Source organism: Calypte anna, chromosome 5 (assembly GCF_003957555.1).
Source record: "Calypte anna isolate BGI_N300 chromosome 5, bCalAnn1_v1.p, whole genome shotgun sequence".
In the NCBI taxonomy this organism is placed as follows: Eukaryota; Metazoa; Chordata; class Aves; order Apodiformes; family Trochilidae; genus Calypte; species Calypte anna.
This window is the reverse complement of record NC_044250.1, coordinates 8,170,565-8,192,079: the sequence shown is the minus strand read 5'-3', so window position 1 is coordinate 8,192,079 and position 21,515 is coordinate 8,170,565. Positions and strand designations below refer to the sequence as shown.

General features: G+C 44.3%; 1 protein-coding gene across 1 annotated transcript in view; it reads left to right on the top strand.

Moving 5' to 3' along the window:
- Positions 1-21,515, top strand: part of LOC103538468 (F-actin-monooxygenase MICAL2) — a 107,049-nt gene that overhangs the window by 70,706 nt on the left and 14,828 nt on the right. Inside the window, exons 25-27 of the mRNA XM_030451533.1 lie at positions 15,150-15,342; positions 18,666-18,838; positions 20,044-20,118. Of these exons, the coding sequence (XP_030307393.1) occupies positions 15,150-15,342; positions 18,666-18,838; positions 20,044-20,118 (441 nt within the window). The remainder of the gene's footprint in view (positions 1-15,149; positions 15,343-18,665; positions 18,839-20,043; positions 20,119-21,515) is intronic.

Sequence of the window (21,515 nt, the reverse complement as noted above, 5' to 3'; positions counted from 1 at the left end):
ATATAGGTAAAGAAATGTATCTGTACCTCCTAGAGCATTCTTAAAACCCTCCTTTGAAATATAGTGTACTTTTTAAATTATTTGCTAATTATAGTTATTGTTTCACCCTAAATAAGGAAAGAAATCTTCAACATTATTTACTGTGTTACTCCTGCAACACAGAAAACTACTAAGCGGTGAAGTTTTAAAATTTGGCTTGCTATCAATTTTGATTTCAGTTTAAAAAGATGGTGTTAGCTTTGCATAGGTTTATAAAATAGGGAATAAAATCCCTATATTCCCATAACAGAATTTAGGAACTTGCATAATAAAAACATTTTCCTGCAGATTCTTAATTACAATGCATACTCCACTGAGAGTTTGCAGATGAATCTGTTGTGAAGCTTTTTTAATACTCTCGGTCTAATTGGCATTTTTAAAAATCTCTTTATTCTGCTTGTAAGATTCATGCCTATTTGTCTTCATTCATGATTTAATGAAAAAAAGCCTGTTTCATTTTGGCCAATTCTTCTTTGTGCCTCTGTCATCCTTCTGATACCTTCCTATGTAACCAAGTTAAGTTCTGTGTTTGTGTATTTTTTTCCTGCTGACTTCTCTGTCGATTTCCCTTGTTGCTTTTAGTCCAGTTCATCATTCCGGTGCTGCACCCGCTCACTGGCTGAAGCCTTTCTGCTCTCAGGTGACTTTTTTCCACTTGCCAGTTACAAAATCGTGTGACTAACACTTGTTTGACAGCGTTTCATTGCGCCTTTTTTTTTCAAGGCTTTTGGAGCAAACTGTGTGTGTCTGGTATATTGATGTGAGCTTTGGCATGATCATTTAACCTGTTGCTGAGTTTGCAGTTCTAGAGCAGGTAACGCCTGCGCTCTCTGTAGACAACATTTTTCTCTGTGTCTGTGCATGTTCACTTCCTAGGCCTTTAAGGTAAGTTAGGCAAGTACATTGTTTCTAGAAAGAACTACTTAAAGCCTTATTATTTCAGAGTATTGAAGGAAAGATTTAAAATAAAGTCAGTATGAGATTAGCCACCTGATTCTCATGGTTAGCTTGGACACCTATTTTCATTGAGTTAAATATGCAATGGGCAAGTAGAGTTTGAGCACTTCCTAAGCTTTCTGAGCACTTCCTTTCTTTAGTAATAGAAAATGCCAAAGAGGTGCAAATTCAGTCTTCCACCCCAAGTAACATGGTGTTCAGGACTAACAGCAATACATCTGCATGCTGTTTTTAGTTTGTAATATCAAAACGCCAAGTTCATATAACCAGAGTGTTTTGCTTTGAATTGTTTTATTAGCTAATTAACTAGGCCCCATTTGCCGCTCTGACAGGTGGATTTGTCTTGCTGCATGAGACATGGCCGCTGCTCTCCATGACAAATTTATGCAGCTATTATACATACTATTTTTAAGTAAATTTCAGTGTGCACGTTGATAATCTAGATGGGGAACTTAATTAAAAGAACCAAGGGCACGGTCTCACAAGTAAGTGCACTAAAATGTTGGTTGACTTGGTCATGACCCGGCCTTCCCTGCTGAGGATCCCTTTCAAAGGGAAGGGCCTTTGGGAATTCATCTAAGAAGCAATTTTTAGGAGGGCCAAGCATCTACTGCTACATGCCCCATTTCACACGCCTCAGTCAGGAATGCAGAAGGGCTGCAGGGTCAGAGCCCCATGCTTCTTATCTTCCTGACCTGTATGTTTGCATGGCAATACCAATAGTATTTATTTGTGGGGGTAAATTTCTTAATGGCTTTGAAAGTCCCCACACTGTGCCCACAGAGTTACCTCTCTGTATTTTAAGCGTCACTTCCTGCACAAGTGGTTAGGATGTGACTTCCATTTCAGGGCTATGGTGTTTTGTTACAAAGCTCAGCTGCTTTGAGTTGAAGGTCATGACATAAAGGTCTGTCATTTCAAACCACTTTCCATTGCTGTGTTTTTTACCCTCTGTTGCAGAGTCTTCCTAGCTCTTCCTGGCCAGTGGGGATTCTGTCCTTCTCTTCCTAAATCTTCTGTCTTCATTTTACTACATAATCTAACTGAATATTTTTATTAAATAGTTTTTAACTCTGTATTTAATTTTTCACATGGAAATTCTGTATTTTGCACACAATGAAAATTGTTTTAGCTCTATTTATGATATCTGCTGTAAACAAAAATAAATGTAGTTCTTTATAAGTCTTATTGTTTCATCTCTTCCTTTTAAAATATTTCCTGAAGGCAGAGTCTTAATAGTGACTCGTACTCATTTTGCAAATTCCTCTTCTGGTGGATGCTGTGGTGTTAATCTTTGTGGCCTGACTCAAAGGCCATAGAATTTCACATGTGTGTCCCTTTTGAAAGGGATATACATCAGGGTCCTGGATAAGTTATGGGGACAAGTTATCCCATCTGCTGCAGATCAAGAAGTGCCTGGTGTTGGGATTTATCCTTCCTGGGAATTATATGTTGGTGGTGGTGAGCATGGGGGCTGCTTGTATTGCATACACAAAGGGTACAAGTCCTCTTCCCTTTAACTTCTGTTACCTTCCCTTATAGTTTTTATTTTACTTGTTAACAAATGCCATAAAAGTCATGCTAAGTTATTGTGTGTGGGATCTTACATTGTGTGCAGGAAAAGCAGGTAATAACTTTGGGTAAAGCCTTACCTTTGCTACTGGCTCTGGAGTAATATTTCAAGCTTCCTGTGTCTTCTGGACCCCTGGATGCTTCAGCTAATGGTGAATTATTTTTTATTACAGTGGCTTTGTTTTACTTAATTATTTAGTCTTTCTTTCCTCTTTTTTTTTTTTTTTTTTTTTTTTTTAAATTTTCATTTCTGTCTTAAAAGATGGTGACGTGGTTCTTTTTAAACAACAGATTTTCCAAAAGATTTTTTCCTAGGACTTTCTCCCCTTCATTTTTTTCTTTTGCTTGCTCTGCAGTTCATGAGGTATAATCCCTCTTTTGTATCTCAAGAAAAAAAGCAAATCCCAGAAAGAATACTCCTAATAGTTTAATGGAAAGATTGTCTGATACATTTTTAAAAAGTTAATTCAAACTGAGCTTCACTAGGGTTTTTAAATGACAAAAATGAATTTTTTTGAGAGTGTTGCTAAAGACAACATTGCTAAAGAACAACAAATGTTATTCCCAATTAAATATTCCATCTTCCCTGCCAAAGAAAAAGCCACCATGCACAGTAGAAAGTTTGCTCTCCAAGGGAGTGGTGATTTGCATGATGAAAACATAGGGCAGCAAGTTCTATTTAAGACAATACTTGGCACTTCCTTAGTTTCAATGGACAAAGCAATTCGGGTAAAACTAAATTTATTCTTTGCACAATTTACAGTTCTGGAGCCAGCTCATTTCTGCCATCTTACTTGATCATTTTAGGCATAGGCAGTGGCATGGAAACATTAGAAGAGGCTTTTCTGTCAGCAGAAGGTGAGCAGAATCACATTAGTTCCCTCACTCTCAGTCAAAACCATTATGCCGTAAAACTAAATATTCCTTGTTTAGCTTCCAGTAATGCTGTTAAATCTTGAATCTGCTAATCTTTCATTCTCAAAGTAAGGCATTGTTACCTGCTTAGATGTCTGTAAATGAAAAGCAAACATCACAATTCTGTAAAGGTAACCTTCCTTCATTATAATTATGCTAATATGCTTTATTTATTATGCTATATGCTTTATAGTGAAAAAGATCGTGCAGTTTTTAAACACACTTGATTTGAAAGAAAGAGTACAGAGAAAACTTCTTAAAATTGCTCAAATTCAAATGTTAGCCTTTCATTAACTCTACCAAGAAGAGTAATTTCTGCTTCTCTATTTCATCTAGATTGCTACAGTCCTAAAATGCCAGTGAAAGTTGCTTCTGTAGGTATTCCAACCTCAAGGAAGGGCTATGGTTTGCTTTCCCCAGCAACATTATGGCAATTAGGTACAATAATTGGTTTTAATTCACTTACTCATTACTCACATTCCAATCAAAATAATGAGCCCTGAAATACACTGAATTATGTATTAATACTTATGGTTTTGAAGTCATGATGTGTTTGCAGATTACTTCATTTTTTTCATGAAAAATCAGGTTGCTGAAGATCAGAAGGCATTATGTATTAATGCTTGATCCAGATATACATATTAGTCATGTAAATATTTCTCTAAGTTTCTTTCCTTTTTTCATGAATTACTAAGTTAGAAAGGAGGGAGACTTTGATCTCATCAAGTGATGGGCTCCAAACTTATTTGAAAGGGATGGAATTTCTCATATGTTTATTTGAAATGTGAAATAACAAGTTTGCATGTTCCTATAGTCTTGAATTTGCTCTTACAGCATTTCTTCTGCAGATATTCATTCATGTCTGTGTTTCAAGATTTTTGGTGCTTTGAGTCTGTGTGCAAAAAATGTTTTTTTGACAGACATCTAGCACTCTAGAGACCAGAACTGTTGTCACCACACTCTGAACTGAATGAATTCCTACATGCATTAATATACCAGACTAACACAGATTGCTCTGATAAAATATATATTTACTCCAAAATCATAGAAATATTGTGTTTTCATGGCAGGTTCTGTTTGAGAAGCAATTTTCCATGAAGATATGCGTTCAGTATACGTAGTAGGTTTCAGTGAGTGGCTTTTTCCTTTAATTTTTGCTTAGTTGGTATGAAAGTGTTAATGTGCACTATTCAGTATACATTCAAAAGCCATGAGGTTTGGCCTCTGTCTTGCTTTGCCAGCTTAAGATTCCCAGGTTATATTTTGTGCCTGAATTCAGGAGTGTCTGTTTATTAAGTAAGATACTTTGAAAAAGTGTTCTGCTGTAGAGCTTGTGTAGGTCCTTATGTGGACCCACAGGGGAATGGAAGAAGATGGCCCCCTGGTGTGGGAACAGGAGGGGGCTGTGAAGGAGCCCGTTGGGCCGCAGGTGGAGAAGGGGCAGCAGAAAATCATTTGGTTGGTTGAATGCCAGGCAGATGATCTGGCCCCACTGCCACAGCGAGCAATATGCCACCCCGTGGAAATGTCAGAGCCAGCTGCCTTTATTCTTTGCCATTTGTTAGCCACCAGAACATGGAAATTACTTCCACAGATGTATGAAAGAGGCGTGAGGAAAAAGGATAAATGTGGTAGGAACTGAAATCTGAAATGTCAGACAACACATTTGTTACAGGAAAAGGACAATATATACCCCTTTTCAAAGACAAAAATCTGCTCGGAGGTTTCTTAGGCCTAATGAATGTTTGCACGGGAGATCAGTTTGGGAGTATTGTTACAAGCTCTATAGCTTCCCAAAGCAGATTGGTGAAATATCCTAATGAATGTCTCCAGTTCCACAGTCTTAACACAGGCGATCTTCCCATGCAGCCTCAAATGTTTTGCAGTTCAGGCTACAGGGCACAGCCGAGGCTGTAAAGGGCTTGAGCTCAGGTTTCACTCCAGCGTGGGCTGGTAACCAATGTATTGCAGCAAGACCAAGGTCTGACCAAGCTGGAAGTGTTGCAGTTCCCCCATCCCCTCTCACAGTCCCATGTGGTCTGTCCTTTTCTGGCAAGCACTTTCTGCTGTGTCTCATCACTGAGTTCTCTGGGTTCATTTCAGCTGTGCTTCCCTTCACAGCCCTGGTATGAAGATACCTTCCTTCTGCCCCTGCAGCTTTCTTAAAACTCTGCTGTATTATAAGCAGGTCTCATTTTTTTTCTTTGTTTGTTTGTTCATTACACAGTAAGAAGTCACAGGGGCAGTCAAGTGTCATGGAAGTGCTACAAGCCACTTTGTGGCCTGCTGACTGACTATCTTAATGTCAGTTCCTGGTGCCAACTGGTGTTTGCTTTCACCATCAGAGCTGCCTGCATTTATGAGTAACTCCACTTTAAAATTGTTTGCCCCTGTCATGCCTTAGTCAGCAGCTCCATACAAGGCCAGGCTGAGTCCACTCATCCTGCGAATGAATTATGGGGTGAGACAGTTTAATGGCAGGCTAAGAGTCTCTGCATTGCCAGCCAGGAAAGCAGGACACAAGTTGGGCTGGGTGAGCACTGTGTTGTATTGGGCCAGCTGCACAGCAGACAAGGTGAGAGGTGTGCCTGGGCACCTACCTTCTGCTGATAAGGGCAGTGCCTGGGATTTCAGTGGTGCTTTTCACCTGGAGACTTGGAAGTCCTTTGCCAGTGTGGGTAAGTAGTGCTCCTGCTTCACAGCCCTCAGGGAGTCACAAAAACGTGATGTGTCAGAGGTGGCAAAATACACATTCCAAATGCAGATTGCAACAAGTATTTCCAGTATGTTTCCTTCTTCCTTCTCCCCCACCCCTGAGCAAGGCTTGCACACAGAAATGTAATATGGGCAGAGCTGTATGATACTGGTCATTTCTTGTCCTCTTTTCCTGAATCGTGGGGTGCCTGCTGAGCTACCAGGTCTTAGGACAGAGCAGTTGGGGCAGGGTCCCCTTTCACTGCCAGCAGCAGCTATGAACAATTTCTTACCCCCTCTGAGGACCCAGATGATTGGTCTCTACCAAGAGAGCCACCAGACCTTGAGTTCAGGGTTGGGGGACCCCCAAGGAGGGTGGCAGATCAGGGGCTCTGCCTCCCAGCAGAAATTGCCTCACCACCACAATGGTGGGTATATTGTAGACCAAAACAGGAAGGCTGATAGGATTTTAAATTTTGTTGTTTGGCTCTGCTTCTGTTTTTCAGCTGTTTGGTGAGGCTTACTTCTTTCTGCTTCTGCAGGGCTCCCACTTCACCAGACTTGCCTTACTCAACAAATTATCTGTGAGCTCTTGCTGTATCTTGCTTAAAACTGAATTCCTCTCTCATGACTTAAAACCAGCTGAAAAGGAGAAGGGAAGGTAAACATGAACACTTCTGGCTGCTTATGGCATGGTGGCGTTGACTTGATGGGGAGGCTGCTGCAGCTGGCTTGGTTGAAGATTTTTCAGTGGAGCATCTTTGACCATTTTTGTCCAAGATGGGCAGAGGCACGCACAGAGCAGCCGCTCCCAAGCAAAGCTGATAAAACACAGCTGCCCTGAGCCAGCTGGTGTCCGAGGCCCTGCGCTCCTGATAGGGAGGGGGATGCTGTTTGGCAAAGTTCAGGCTTTCTGCTGTTGTGGGCAGCACATGCTCTGCCCATCCCCAGTGAGGAGGAGGGGGGAAAAAGCCAACCTGGCCCAGCTGCCCCCAGTGGGGGCTTGGCTCTGTCCGAATTTGGCTGGTTCTTGAGCTTGTCATCTCCTTGTCAGGTCACAGTAATGTGATTTGCCTGACACTAGGTTGGCAGATGACTCGGGAGCAGCAGCCCATACAGAGAGTCAGGCTGCCTTGTCAAATGGGACTTGCCAGTATGAATAACATCTCCAGCTTATGTCTGTTTTTTGGCCCTGGCTTTATTAGTGGGGGCACTCAGATGCTGGAGTGATCAACGCCTTATAAATGGTAATCATAGAAGGTGCCGAGAGCCATCTGCAAAGCCCTGTGTGGGTGGATGCTAAGCCCCTTTGGAAAGAGCCTGTCCTTTGCCACATGTGGGTGGCATGCTGCTCCCAGGCAGGTTTCTGAAGGGGACCCATGTCAGGAACCATCACAGCCCCGTGGTGTTTTCATCAGCTAAGCAAAATGTATTGCAATCATGCCTTTCCCTCATTAAATCAGGCTGACATGTTGGCAAAGCCTCTGGATCCAGAAGGAGGGATATGATGATGCATTTACCTGTTTTGCAGTAGCAGAGGGAGCCTGCCTGCTGGCAGGCTACATTTAGCAGTTTGTTTGTCATGGAGAGGCAGTGAACAGCTCTGAGATTTGAGGGTTTTGGCAGAGCGGTCTAATAGAGCTGGAGTGGCATGGTGGTGAAGAGACCATGAGACAGTGTCAGTCCTGGGTTTGGGTGTGTGCAGCTCAGTGCCCTATACAGACCCTCACTGGGTCCCTGCTGGGACTGGCAGGGATGCTCTTCAAGGTGGGGAGGGGTTTGCCTGTGCAGCCATGCTTCTCCTGTTTAGCTTGAGCAAAAAATGGCTGAGGTGCCTGGTAGCTGTGGAGGAGCCCTGTATTTTCATGGGTATAAACTGCCTTAAAATCACTCCAGGAGAAAACAACTAACAAAGCTAATAGCAAGTTTTCCAGGGTTTAAGGATATTCACCTAGCTTGTGTCTGTAATATGCAATGTAAAACAGATAAGGCAGACATCTCCTCTGCTGTGCTTGGCTGTCAGCCTTGCCCTCGTACCTGATGGAGTAAGGCAAACCAAGGTAATCACAAAAGCATTTGAAATCCCCAGTTCCCTGACCCTACATGGTGAGAGATTTTCCCCCTCCTTGTTTCTGGGCTTTGAGATGATTTGCAGGGCTGTCCCCACTGAGGAGCTGGATCTCTGCACTGCACCCATGGTCTCACTACCATGCTCCTTCCTTGGCTGTTCCCATGGGGCACAGAGCCTTTGCAGGAGAGAGGTGCTGCTTGAAGGCATTTATAGATTCTGAAATGCACCCAGACCACTGAGGATGCTGACATAAAAGTTAATTAAAAACAAAAAAAAAAAAAAAAAAAAAAAAAGATGAAAATGCTTGTTAGGTTGTGCTTATCATCACTGGGTGTTACTCTCTAAGCACGAGAATTTTACAAGCCTGTCACTGAGAGAATGACAGTTGTAGTGATCTTTCATTGAGCAGAATCACACTGCATTTCTCTGCTTTTTGTTAGCACGCAGCTGCCTTGAGCTTGTTTGCTCTCTGCAGGGCTCAGCTAGGAAGAGTGTCTCCAGAGAGATGAAGGGAAAGGCCTCTTCAGAACTCTTGCAGGAGGGCTGCTGCTGGACTTGTATATCCAGGGATCTCCAAAAAACATCATTGTAGTCCTAATTAGAGGCTGCTGCTTTGTGGAGCCATAAGCAGACTACAAATTGTTTCTCAGATTTGATTATCAGTTCAAAGGAGGCCCCTGCCAAGGTGCCAGCCCTGCCCAGCTCCTGATCAGCAGCAGAGATGAGGTGGGAGCACCTTTGTGCAGCCTGTCCTCCCCAAACATGGGGTAAGGATTTTGAAGGGTTAGGAGTCTGGGTGCAGACTGGCAATCCACTACAAGAGCTGGTCATGTCATCCCAACATCTTGCATCACTTTGTTGTCTTCTCTGCTCCTCAGTACAGACTTCCCTGCTCAGCCATGGTCTCTGCTGGATCTGCTGTCTGAATTCCTGCAAGTCCACTAACTTGCCACTAACTGGCTGAAGATGGCCTTGCTATCCAAATATTCTTGCTAATTTAACTTCAGTGAGTAAATGATCATAGTGTTTGGATTATTGCTGGTGTGGGGAAAAACTAAGGGTTTGTACTCCTTAACCATATACCTCCAATTACTAGAAAACCTCCCAGCATTGCAGAGGTCTTGTAACACTTTTGTCCCTCACTGGCTGCATCTTATTTGAGACACTTAAGGCACAAATATTGCTGTTTCTCAAATGCAAGGATGAGCTGGCACTCTTGGTGAGTGAATTGAGAAAACTTGGCATGGCACTACAGTTCATTTTACTAGAAAGATACTTATATCTGCCTGTGGGGTCTGCAAGGGCTTGGAGCAAGTTTTGAGCAGCCTTAACCTTTGGGTGAGTACTGATCCAGAGGCAAATCCTTCAGATGAAACTTTTGGGATACTTCTTAGTCACCATGTGGTTTAACTACATTCTTTTCCTTTAAGGAAAACAGTTGTTGCTCTATGTGCGAGGAGGATGAGGTGGGTTTTGAAATACAAAAGAGAAATTGTTTATCCAAATTCTTTGTCATGTTTGAGTGGGAGGGACACATGAAAACAGGATTGTTCTCCTGAAATCACTTACTGTCTTCCTGCTGGTTAAATAACTGAAGGCAACCAAGCTCTACAGCTTGCATTAAAAAAGAAAACCAACAAAAAACAAACAACCCCCAAAGACCCCAAAGCCAGGTTATTTGCTCTCTGTGCAAGTCAATCAAGGACTCTGATCAGGAATGCTCAGACTGAGGAGAAATACTTGCTCTGAAAATATGGATGGTAGAACTGGTGCATGGAAATGCTGCTGCCCCAGGACACCAAGCCACTGCTGTCAGCTGTCCCTGCCCTGGGGTTATTCTCTGAACAGAACTTCAACTGTTGATGTGAATGCAGCAGTATTTTGGGCATTGCTTCACAGTGTAAGATTTTTTTTTTTTTTTCCTAGCTGTAACTGTATGTAAGGGACAACCTCCTGAAACCTTGAGTTACCCTTTGTGCTAGCAACTGTGACAAATCCAAGTAAGGAGGAAGAATGAGTATTGCTGTTGTGAAGATGGGCAGCAGAGGATAGAAAGGTAAAACAGAATTTTTCCCAAAGTCATTAAGTTTTGGGTTTCTGGATCCTTTGGAAAATTTCTCTGAAGTAACTTGTTTATTTTGTTCAGGAAAGTATATTACTGAGGAGCTGAACCCAAACCACCTGCAAAGAACATCAGATTTTTCTTTAAGTGAGGGGAAAAAAAAAGCCAAACTAACTCCTTTTGTCTTTGGGCTGCAGTCTGGTACTAAAGCGAATAAACTCCCTTTGTCAGGGCTGGCAGGGCCTTCTCCAGAGCCCTCTGCCTGCACACACCAGGCCGTGGGATGGCTGCAGGTCCTGCACAGAGTGCGTCGGCCCAGCCAAGCTCCATCTGGGACTGGCAGTTCTGTCACCTGATTGAGGAAAAGGGAGTGTGGGGCTGGTTCTGTGGTGCTGCTGAGGCCTTCTCACTGCTTCACCAAGCTGAGTCCCTTCAAGGCCTCACCTCAGGCCAGGGCCTGACCCTGGCCTGAGAACTCGGTTACTTCAGAGAACTTTTCCAAAGGATCCAGAAACCCAAACTGCCAGCCTGTAGCTGTGTGAGGGCCATTGAGGTTTGGAGCTGGAAGAAGAGGGAAAGGAGCACCCAGGAGACTGCTGGGACATCACCCTGAAAAGGGCCACTGAGGTAATCAGGAGGTAGGGGATAAATTAAGCAAGGCACAGTATGCTTGGTCAGGGAGAGAGGAAAACCAGGAAACTAATGAAGAAGGCAATGGTGTGATCAAAACAAAGTTCTGGAGTAGTGTGTTGGATGAGAAAGAAACATTGCCAGAATTTTCCTCCAACATATGGAGGAGGTTAACAACAATTGAAGGAATGGAAAACTTACTCTCATAATCTCAGCTGACCTTCAGACAACAAATTACAGTTGTGTAAGTGTAGTTTGTAAAACAGACAGCATAAAGAGCAAGTGCCTCAGGCTGCAGAGGGCCTGCTGCTCCTTACTGAGCAAAACAAGGAGGGCTGCCCTGCCTGTCCTTCCGACATGTGCAGGAAAGCACTGAGGGATGTGAAGCACTTGGCAATTAGTACATAAGCTCCCTGGCTTACTCATACTGGCGAGCTTAGGGAACCTCAGCACTGAAAGAACACAAGTAGTTGTTAGGATGTTTCTGCTTCCACTGGTCAGCAGCACTCTGTGAGATAGCTGTGGAGTGTGCTGCCTGACCCTGCAGTTGTATTTGTTTGATGGATCTGGCTGGGTGGCTGCAATTTAAGATTAACACCTCCCCACTGCACGGCTGATCCATTGCCCCCCCTCTCCCTCCCTGAGTAAATCATTTAAACATTTTGGCAAAGGATTAGTAGGGACTCCAAACTGTGACTACAGAGTAGGAGGCCTCGCTTCTGGAGGTCTTTAGCATGTTGAGACATAGATAGTAGGAAACCTCAAGTGAGTGTGACAGAAATTAAGAAAGATCTTACGTCAATGCTATTTTGAGTGACTGTTTCCTGACAACTGGGTTCTCCTCTGATAACAGAGGTCAGTGGTATGGCACCAGTTTGCATCAGCAGGAAACAAGGCTGTGCCCTTTTCTGTCCCGCAGGCCGGATGCCTCTCTAGCTTTTACATTGTGTGTGTTTATCTTAGAAAGTTCAATTCCTCTGACTCAGTCTCTTAGTTTCTAATAGAAAATGTCCTGTCCTGGAGAGGAAACCTGATGCGGAGCACGAGCGCCAGCTGGCCACAGAGGCTGCCTTGGTAATCCTAGAGGAGTGGCTTTGTCTGCCCACGTGCCCCTTTGCCTTTGGGAACGGCAATAAGGCCATTTTTGCCCTCTGTACATAAGTACGGGCTTATAAAAGGACTTAAGCAGCAGCAAAATTAGATATCTCAGGGCTTATGTAGGAATTGCAGCCTTGGATTTAGGAGCTGAATGTCTACCTCAATCCTTTGAGATCTTGAGTTTGCCCAGAGAGCAAGGGGCACATGTACCTGGATGTACTGCATGTACCTGGAACCACAATTAATTGCAGTGGCCACCAGAGGTATCAGCCTGCTTAACTCTTGACATACTGCCTCACAGGAATCAGAACACTGAGGCTTAGAACCTAGTTTTCACACTGGAGGTAAATTTCCAAACAAACAGTGTCCTCCTGCTCAGCATTGCTGTGCCAATGTCTTGCTGAGGATCTGACTACCAGTGCTGCAAGGATGGGTGCCCTCTAGGGTGCAGAGAGAGTTGCGAAGTTTCCAGCTGGAATGGAGAGGTCTAAGGACTGCTTATTATTTAGCCTTGCATCTGTTCAGAACCATAAATGTATGCCTCACCTTTGTGTAAATACTCAGCCTTTGGGCTGCTTCAGGAGAAATTTAGACAGCTTTGGTCTTTGTCCAAAATAAGAGATTTAAAGAAGTGACAGCTTTCTTTTTGAATTCCTTGTTTATATCAGATGATTTTTGGTGTTCCATTAAAATGATGGCCAGTGGTGGGGTCTTGCAGCTGATGGCCAGTTGGATTTGTTTGCATTGCTGTGGAGAGTCAGGTAATAATTGCCAGGCAGACTCCAGGCCTGCAGAGCCTCCGCAATTCTGTTTGACTTGGCCACATTCTTTCTCTGTGGTGTTTACATGATTCCAGCAGCAGCTTGTCCCTGCTTTCTGTATTTGGTCTTGCACGGCTCTTGTTCTCACGGATCAAAATCTGTCTCCTGTGGGAGACTGAAGCATTCCTGGATTTTAGTCCATTGCTGTGGCAAGGTCTGGATCCCAGCAGTGCTGCCAGGGCTGTGTTTTAGGAGAGACCCATCAAACTGTGTGACATCATCAGAGGCTGACCCTTGGGTGTCTAGGACATCTTTGCCTTTTGTTCATGGTGCAGCCCTGTGATGAGAGGTGGTGTTCCTCACTTTAAACTTTTCAGGTGTCCTGATCTTAAGCCTCAGTAGTATCACTGTGCAAACTTTCTCAGAAAGGACTTGTCTGTCTAATAGATTGCTGAGAGGGTAAACTTCTAGGTGCAGAATTCAAAGAGAGATACTATGATACAAAGAAAATTGTTTTAAAAAGCCCCAACAAAACAGATAGGTGTTCATCATCATCTGGTGGCCTGTATGACATCCTTAGGTCCTTCACCAGCTCTGACTATTACATCTGTAGTGATTTAAAAACTGAATGTGTAACGAGCTACAGCAGAGGGACTTGTTGACTTTAAATCTGTTCACATTCAGGAACCACACTGGGGATCATTTTAGGTAGTGTGTCTGTGGGTTTTGATGCTCTCCAGCTGTGTGTCTGTTAGTCATAAACATGTTTGCTCCTCTTTCCTTTTAGCATGATGGGAAAAGCATTAATGCTTAGGATGGGGAGGGAACATGTATGGAGCATGCAAAGCTGACTCTTCAGCAGCCACTGGGGCAGTGCCTATTGCCAGCACCAGTAGGAAGTTTAGAAAATTAGCTCTAAGCTTTGGGTTTGCTTGCTCTGAATTTCATATAAAACAGCATCTTTTCAGGAGAAAGTTGTGTTGAAGAACTTAGGTTGCACAAATTGGCTTACAATACTGCTTTCCACTTTGCTTTGGGATAATTTAAATGGCACACTGAAGTCCAGCCCAGCCCTGTGGCAGAAGGGGCTGTTCCCAGCAAGATTTTATGCCCTGTGAAAGGAAGGGCAGCAGTGACCTGCTTGACCTGTGGACTCCCACTTTGCCACCCAAATGCTGCTGGATTTGCTGTGCACTGCCCACACCTGGCTTTGGGGTGGGTGACCTGGTTGGGTTCATAATCCTTCTGATGGCTCTGGTGTTTCCTTGTAGCACTCTTTCTCCTGGTGTGGTTTTCTTCTGCCTTCAGCCCATGCAAGTTCTTGGTATTCGAGTTAAAAACATTGCAAAGTGGAGGACAGAGGTGAGTGCACTCACTGCAAGAAATGGAGGAGCTGCAGGTTAAAGAGGAGTTTAGTTGGTGTTCACTAGATAATTTGCTCTGATAGATTAGAAAATAAGCCTTATCCCACTTCTGGTTTTTTTTTCCATTTGTACGGGGGCAAAATAGAAGCAACAGCTTTGAATTAAATGTGGCAAAAGCACCACACATGGGAAGTGCACCAAGTAAAGCCACTCTCCTAGAGCTTGCCATTTTTCTCTTTCTTCAGTGAACCCTGGAAGAATTTACACTGCTGATATTTGCTTATACAGGAGACTGTGGATAAATTAGGTTGCACAGAAATTAAGGATTTCACAGGGAGAGGTGATCTCCCTCCATCTGCATCACCTGGGATAAGCAAGGGAAACTTGGCTTTATTCTTTATTCTTCCTACCTAAAATCAAAGTTTAGGGATTGTGCTGCTTAACTGCTGTGATGCTTCTACTTTTCCCACATCTGTGTCTGTATTTGCTGTCCACACTCAAAAACAACTTTCTGAAAAACCTGGGGTTATTTTGCTCATTCCTGTTGTCCTATATTGACCTAGGATTTCAATAAAAGGCTGAAGTTTCAGCTGCCCGAGTGAGGTTCATCCGTTTGCCTCCTGCCACATGCACACAGAAACTGGGGATCTGAAAAGAGACCATAAATCCCTATTTGTGTGGCTGGCACATGTCTGTTACTTCTACCAGGCTCCCATCCTGACAGCTGGCCCACCAAGCAGACCTGCAGCTGCAAAACCTTACACTGCCCCTGGAGCTTCCTTCTTGTCACATCCAACCTGATGATCCCTGGCAGGGCTGCAGTGGGTGAAGGGATGCTCTTACCATGCTGGGGGTGTGCAGCTCACCTGCACCCACAGGAACAGCATGGAGCCGTGTGCTGAAACTGCCAGCAGTGGCCAAGGACCACCTGAACACGGGGGTGAAGCCCCCTCTAACACCTCTCTGTCACCTTTGTGCTTTTGCAGACTGCTGCCTGCCTGTGGCTGACGAGCCCACCTCCCCAAAGAAGGCAAAGAGCATCCCTGACCGCTGTGACCTGGAGAGCTGGTTTTCACCCCCTTCCCCTGAGTGGGCCATTGTGAGGGTCATCCCTGAGGAGGAGATGACTGAGCACAACCTTCTTGCTATCCGAGTCATGGTCACCAGTGATGCAAGCAGGTATGTACAAACACAAGTAAGCCTATAAAAAGTTCATAAGAGAAGCTTCATTTTCTCGGTAACAAATGTATATCACTGTACATACAACTTGAACGTACAGGGGGGGGAAGAAAAACTACTTGGAATAACAATTGTTCTTTACTGCAGTAATAAATCCCCCAGGCATATGACTCACTTTTCAGGAAATCTTCAAACATTTGCATCCCACACAGAGGCCTGAATCAGAGAGAAAAAATTTGCCCTGATCAGCCTGGGTTCAGCTGTTCGTGTACCAAAAAACATTGATTCAGGGATTAGAGCAGTGGGTGTGTTGTAGTAAAAGGTGCATCCTGTGACACAGTTGCCTCCTGCCTAGGGAATCATCACACAGGTCTGTACCCTGGGCTTTTCTCAAGAGTGTTTGAGGGCCTGCCTACCCTTAAGAAATCTGAAACTTGATCCTTGGGGAGCTGTCGAAGGAAGTCTGATTTCTACATATTAAGTAGAATATATTAGCTTTCTGGGCAGGTTTCTTTGGGAGTTCATTCCTTCTAAAGATTAGATAAGTAACTACTGAGTAAAGCAGTTTTTCCTTACTGAGAGCTAAAAATAAGAGGGGGAGGAAAACAAGCAAGCCTAAAGCCAACTGTTGAAAGCTCTGTAAGGAAGCTTGTGCAAATTCTGTGTCCCTTGAACATCTATTCAGAGTGTTGTGTGTAGCTTGTGGAGCAACACCTTTAGAAATGCAACTTTCTGCAGTTCCCTGCAGTTGTTTAAAATGGTGCTGGGGCTCTGCCACAGGAGTCTGGGTGTTCCTCCAGGGAAGGATGAACCTCTCCAGGGTTCCTCTCCTGTGGGGTGACAGAGAGCTTGGGCAAGACCCCCTGGGGAGTGTGTGCTTGTATCCCTCTCTAATACCGTCTGGCTCCTGGTGCCCCTATAGCAGGCAAGCAGCAGGCAAGCAGGATCTGAGGGATCAGCTCCCTTCCCTGCAGCAGCCACATGGCTGGATGGCCAGGACCTTTGTCTCCCACCAGCGGGATGTGGTGCAAGGGGTGATGCTGCTTTTGTCATCAGTGTGGCTGGTGCCAGTGGCCCCGAGGTCAGACCCCTACTCCAGCAGGCCAGCCCCTATCTCAAAAAGGGGATCAAGAGACAAATGGCACTGGTGAGCTGGCTGTGGGGCACTCAGTGGGACGGGGAGAATAATCAGCTTGGTGACACAGTTTTGGAGTTCAGGCTTTAGGTACTTGTGAATAACAGCCACCTATCAAGCAGAGATCAGAGGAGAAGTCTCATACTCTAACACTTACCTCCTTGCCAGCCAAGGAAAATAAACATGTTGCTCTTTATATCAATCAATGTTAATGGCAGGTCTTTCTCTTTTTCTTCTGTATGGCGTTCTGCCCTCAGTGTGGTATCTCACCATCTACACAGGATATCAACTATCAAAGGCAATATATTTATATTTTTAAATATGTATATTTCACACAGCTGGAGAGACACCTAAAGAAGTATGTGTTAGTGGTGAAATGTAATATCACTCTGGTTCAGCCTGCTGAGAGAGCAGCATACCTGGAGTTGTGCTCCCATCCTTGCTGCCTCACTGGCCCTGGTTCCCCAGCACTTGAAGCGTGGTCTGGGTGAAATGGGGATGCAGGGCTGGTGGACCCTACCCATATGGCATTTAGGCTGGTTTTATACTGTCTGCAGTCATTCCTTTAGCTCTTCTTCCTCTGCCTCCAGGGCTGTCCCTGGTGCTGCTATAATAAATCTTGACTTTCTACAAGGCAGTTCTATATAAAAACAAAACAGCTTTCTTTTGCCATACCACCAGGAATACCCATGGTGTAAGCTTCTCTTTTTTTTTTAAAGTAGAGCTATTAATCATCACAATATATCTATGAATTAAGTTAGCAGTATTATTTGCATTAAAAATAAGCTGAGTAGGATGGAGGCAAGCTTGTTTAGGAATGTGGTCACATCAGAAGGCCTCAAAATGCCTGTTACCTACAGTCTGGTCTTCTGAGATGAAAGAAATCCCATGGTTATTGAAAAAAGGACTAATAATCACCTCAAATGGTCATTCTCCTGCCTACAGGCAAGGTCAGGATGTTTGTGTTATTCATGTATGCTTGTGGGGCGTATTTTTAATTACATTTAAGGAAGGGGATGCCAAAATTTGATGCTGTCATCAGCTCAGGTGCCTCGTTGCACTCACTGTCACATGAATTGTCACAGTGGCTCTCAGAAATAAGGAGAGTTTATTTCCTGAATTCCTATAAAAGCCTTTTGCATTTTTGAAGGTTGCTTAGATAGCTTCATTCAGTCGTCTAGACTCTAGACGAATGCTTGCAATTTTCTCCAGCTTCTTGCCTAAGCGCTGTTTACTGAGTCCTCACCCCTCTCCTCCAGGCTTTTGAATCCTCTTGAATTGCAGCACCCAGAACAGGGGTCAGGACCAAGGCCAGCTTCTTGCTGGTCCAAAACCCTCCCTGTAGCTCTGTGAGGTACACTGTGCCTGGTAAGAAGTGATGCTGTTGTAATAACGTAGAACAATTTGGGTTCTCCCAAATTGCTGAAGACAGTTCCTCACTCTCCTTGGCCTTCTCTGCTGATGGCAGCACCAGCACAGAAGCATCCTTCTTGGAGGAGGGTCCTGCACCTTCCTTGCTTCCTGCAAGGTGATGGGTCCTCAGCAGCTGCTGCTTCCAGGACAATGGAGCTGGTTCCAGAGTGGTGAGGTTCAGCAATAACTGTGTGAATTCATGAGTGAGGCCCACTTTGCAGTAGGAGCAGACTGTCCTGATGGATTAGGGATGCCTTGGATTTTTCCTTCCGCAAGGAGGACATACCTCTTATTTCCAAAACTCTGGAAAAAGGGTGAAAAGCATGGTGTAACCCTCATACCTTGCTTCTAGGCCAATTATGGCACTGCAAATGCTGTTTTCTTTTATTCATCTTGGTACAACCTTGCAGGTAGAAGGGCTTGTCCCTTCTACCTAATCAAGCAGCGTGGTGCTTCACCCCAAGTCTCTCTTGTGGCAGTTTGATTCCAGGTGCTGACTACAGTGATGGTGGGTGCAAATCCAGGCAGCAGAAATCATACAGCAGTAGGGATATCTCAGCTCTGTAGCACCTACAGCAAATTACAGTCCTGTAGTAAGGACAATGAAAAAAACAGAATGAGGATGTCAGCTCTGGCTGCAAAATGTCTTTTTCTCTGGAGACTGCGTTACTGTCAGGGCCAATACCAGTGCTTTTTGTCCTAAATGGGAGCAAATACCTCCATGTGTCTTCTGACATGTCCCATTTTCTTTCCATCTTGCCTTTTTTCTCCATAGCTCTGAAGTGGAGTCTGATTTTAATGGTGACTCATCAGACTCTGAGGTGAGTGAAGATCAGATCTTGCTGCTGGAGCCCCCAGCCTGCCCGAAGCCCATCCAGAGGCAGGCATCACTTTCCAGCAGCCCTGTGGTGCTGGAGGAAAAACCCAAAACATCCAAAGTTGCTGATGGTAAGCAGTCTCCCAACCCAAGGATGCTCCAACAGCCCCTACTGAGGGCTGAAGCTCAGGGTTTGGGTGGAGTGTCAGTTGTATTTGGTTTTATCATTCTTGTCTGTGTGGAAAAAGCTATGTTGAAACCAGTTTTTATTTCAGAACTCATCCATGCCTGGACAGGGGAGGAGTTTGCAAAATCCCTCAGAAATGGGTAGAATTCCTGGATTTTAGTACAGTGTTTTGACTTAACTGTATATTTAAAATATTGGGGTGCATTAAGAACAGTGCTATTCTGGACATTTCAAGTAGATTTTTTCACATGAGAGGTACTAAAATACTGAGATCCTTTGATTTGTCTTCACTTAAGCTCTTCCTTGCTCTGGATTTTGGGTAACTCTGAAGGGAAACTACTAATTAACTTGTTCTTCCTTCATACAAGATCTCTTTCTCCAGTCTGTGCTCTGGTGACAGAAGAGCTGAGAAACTGTTGCTGGAAAAAAAGGCCACTAGCATTTATTCCTTCCTGTCCCCCACCACCTCCACATCCGTATATGCATTTTTAATCCAAGCATGAAAAAAAGGGGGGTTCATACAGTGCTCTAAGTTGACTCTTTAAGAACAAAGCCTTTGTTTGGGGCAAAAAGAAGGACAGCAGCAAACCCCAAAATGTGCCCAGCAGCCTATGAGCTGTATGCAGTCACTGAAGGATTTTATCCTTTTCCCTCCCCAATATCCTGCTCTCCCCAACCCTGGCTGCTCCTGTAACCCTTGTCCCTACTGTCACCCTCCTCCCCACCATGCCTGCTGTGTTATCTGGATCCTCATGAGCAGCCTGTCTCTCAGCTCCACATGCTCTCCCAGCTGCATTATAACACCCTGATGAGTTTTCTCCCCTTAAGTCAGGTCCCCCATTCCTCTCTCCCTCTGTCAGCCTTTCTGCTCCTGACGGCCTCACTGAGCCAAGAGCCCGTGGTTGTTTGGGGACAAGTGAGAACATTTTCATGAGCTCTTTCCCCTCCGCCCCAGCACTGCTGGCTGCGCGCTGCCCCCTCCCGGCCGCCGCCAGAGAGAGAAGGGCCAGGACCTTCCGGGGGCTGCTTACAAAAATGAATCCCCATCTCTTGAGGTGGTTTCCCCACCACCACCACCACCACCCTTTTATTTTCGCTCTCTGCTTTTGCTGCATTAGCTGACCGTGTATCTTTTCTCTTTCTGTTCAGCACTGCAGAGAGCCAACAGTTTTCAGTCCACAGCATTAAATAAATATCAGAACTGGAGGAGAAAACTCCAAGCAAGTGAGTACAGCCTGAGGATCAATTGTACCTTTTTTTTTTTTTTTTCTCCTCTCTCTCCTGTTTTTCTGTCTCTTGAGTGTCTATTTCTCCTGTGTTTTAGAAGTTTTGTAGATGAGAAAATAGTTACAAAACGCACCAAATATTTCTTTCTCGTTTTCTTGTGCTCAAAATGTAACATTCTCTGTCTGTGTGACTATTCCTTATGTTATTACACCCACAAGCAAGTGGTGTCCACTCCAATTCTCCATCTCGTAAAATGCACCCCTATCCCAGAGCCACATATTCTGCCTCTAGCCCTGCCTGATTGCTTTTGATTAGGTGCAATGCTGGATCTAACATCTTGACTGTCTCTTATTAAAAATGCTCCTGCAAGTGAGAGAATGCTCCCACCAATCTCAACTTGAGCAAACCATTCCCTGAGAGAGACTTCCCAGGAAGGCAGCCATGGCAGATGGACAGACAGATGGGCCATGATGGGGCTGTGTTCCCTGGTATTCACTGTACCTCTGAGACACCCAGGACTGGTCGTGCCTGCAAAGCCTCTCTGGAGCAGCCTCTCACAGTCAAAGGAAGGGTGTCCCATGCCCAGGACAAAGAGGCCAAGCAGGGTGCCCTTAAAGTCTTGTGGCATCTGTGTCAGCCTCAGGGCTGTCTCTGAGCACTGTACAGCATTTGAGGATTGGCTTAAACATCAGGGGTTGGTTTCACCAAAGGCTTGGATTTAAACTCATACCTTAATTGATTCTAGTTTTCAAAAGATAAAAACAAACAAACTGAGAGAGAAAAGGAGACCAGGAGTCAGTCTAATTTGGACTAATTTTCAGATTGTTTCCAGCAAAGTGCATTACTTTATAGTTTGCCTATGAATTTTCCCATCGTTTGGTTAAAATCGTGTGCGTCAGAAGGGCTCTAGAGGGAGCTAAAAGCCTTTGAGAGGGAAGCGATGTGCTGCATGAATTTGTCTGAACCTCAAGCTGTTAAAATGAGGTGTGAAGCACATTTGGCATATACTGGGAACAGGATAAAGATATTTTTTACTCTCTGGAGGAACACTGTAAGTCTTAGATTCTATATTTAATCCACTTAATATTTAGTTACAAGAATTCATATGATTATTGGTCACATGAAAGAAAAATCTGTCTCCTTTTCGCTTTTCCCTTTTCCTTACTTATTTCCCAAAACACATGTTTCATAAACAGCACAAGGTACACGGCCAAGGAAGGGAAATCAGTGTCATGGTTATATTGGATGGAAGGCTTACGACAGGATATGACTTTTCAAAATCTTTAATCCCCCTCACACTGCTAAAGAGAAGCCCACACTCTTAACTTATCTTGGTCACTTGAAGCAGTTTTTGGGCCAGGCAGACTTTTTTTAGAAGTTTGCTTTGGGAGCAT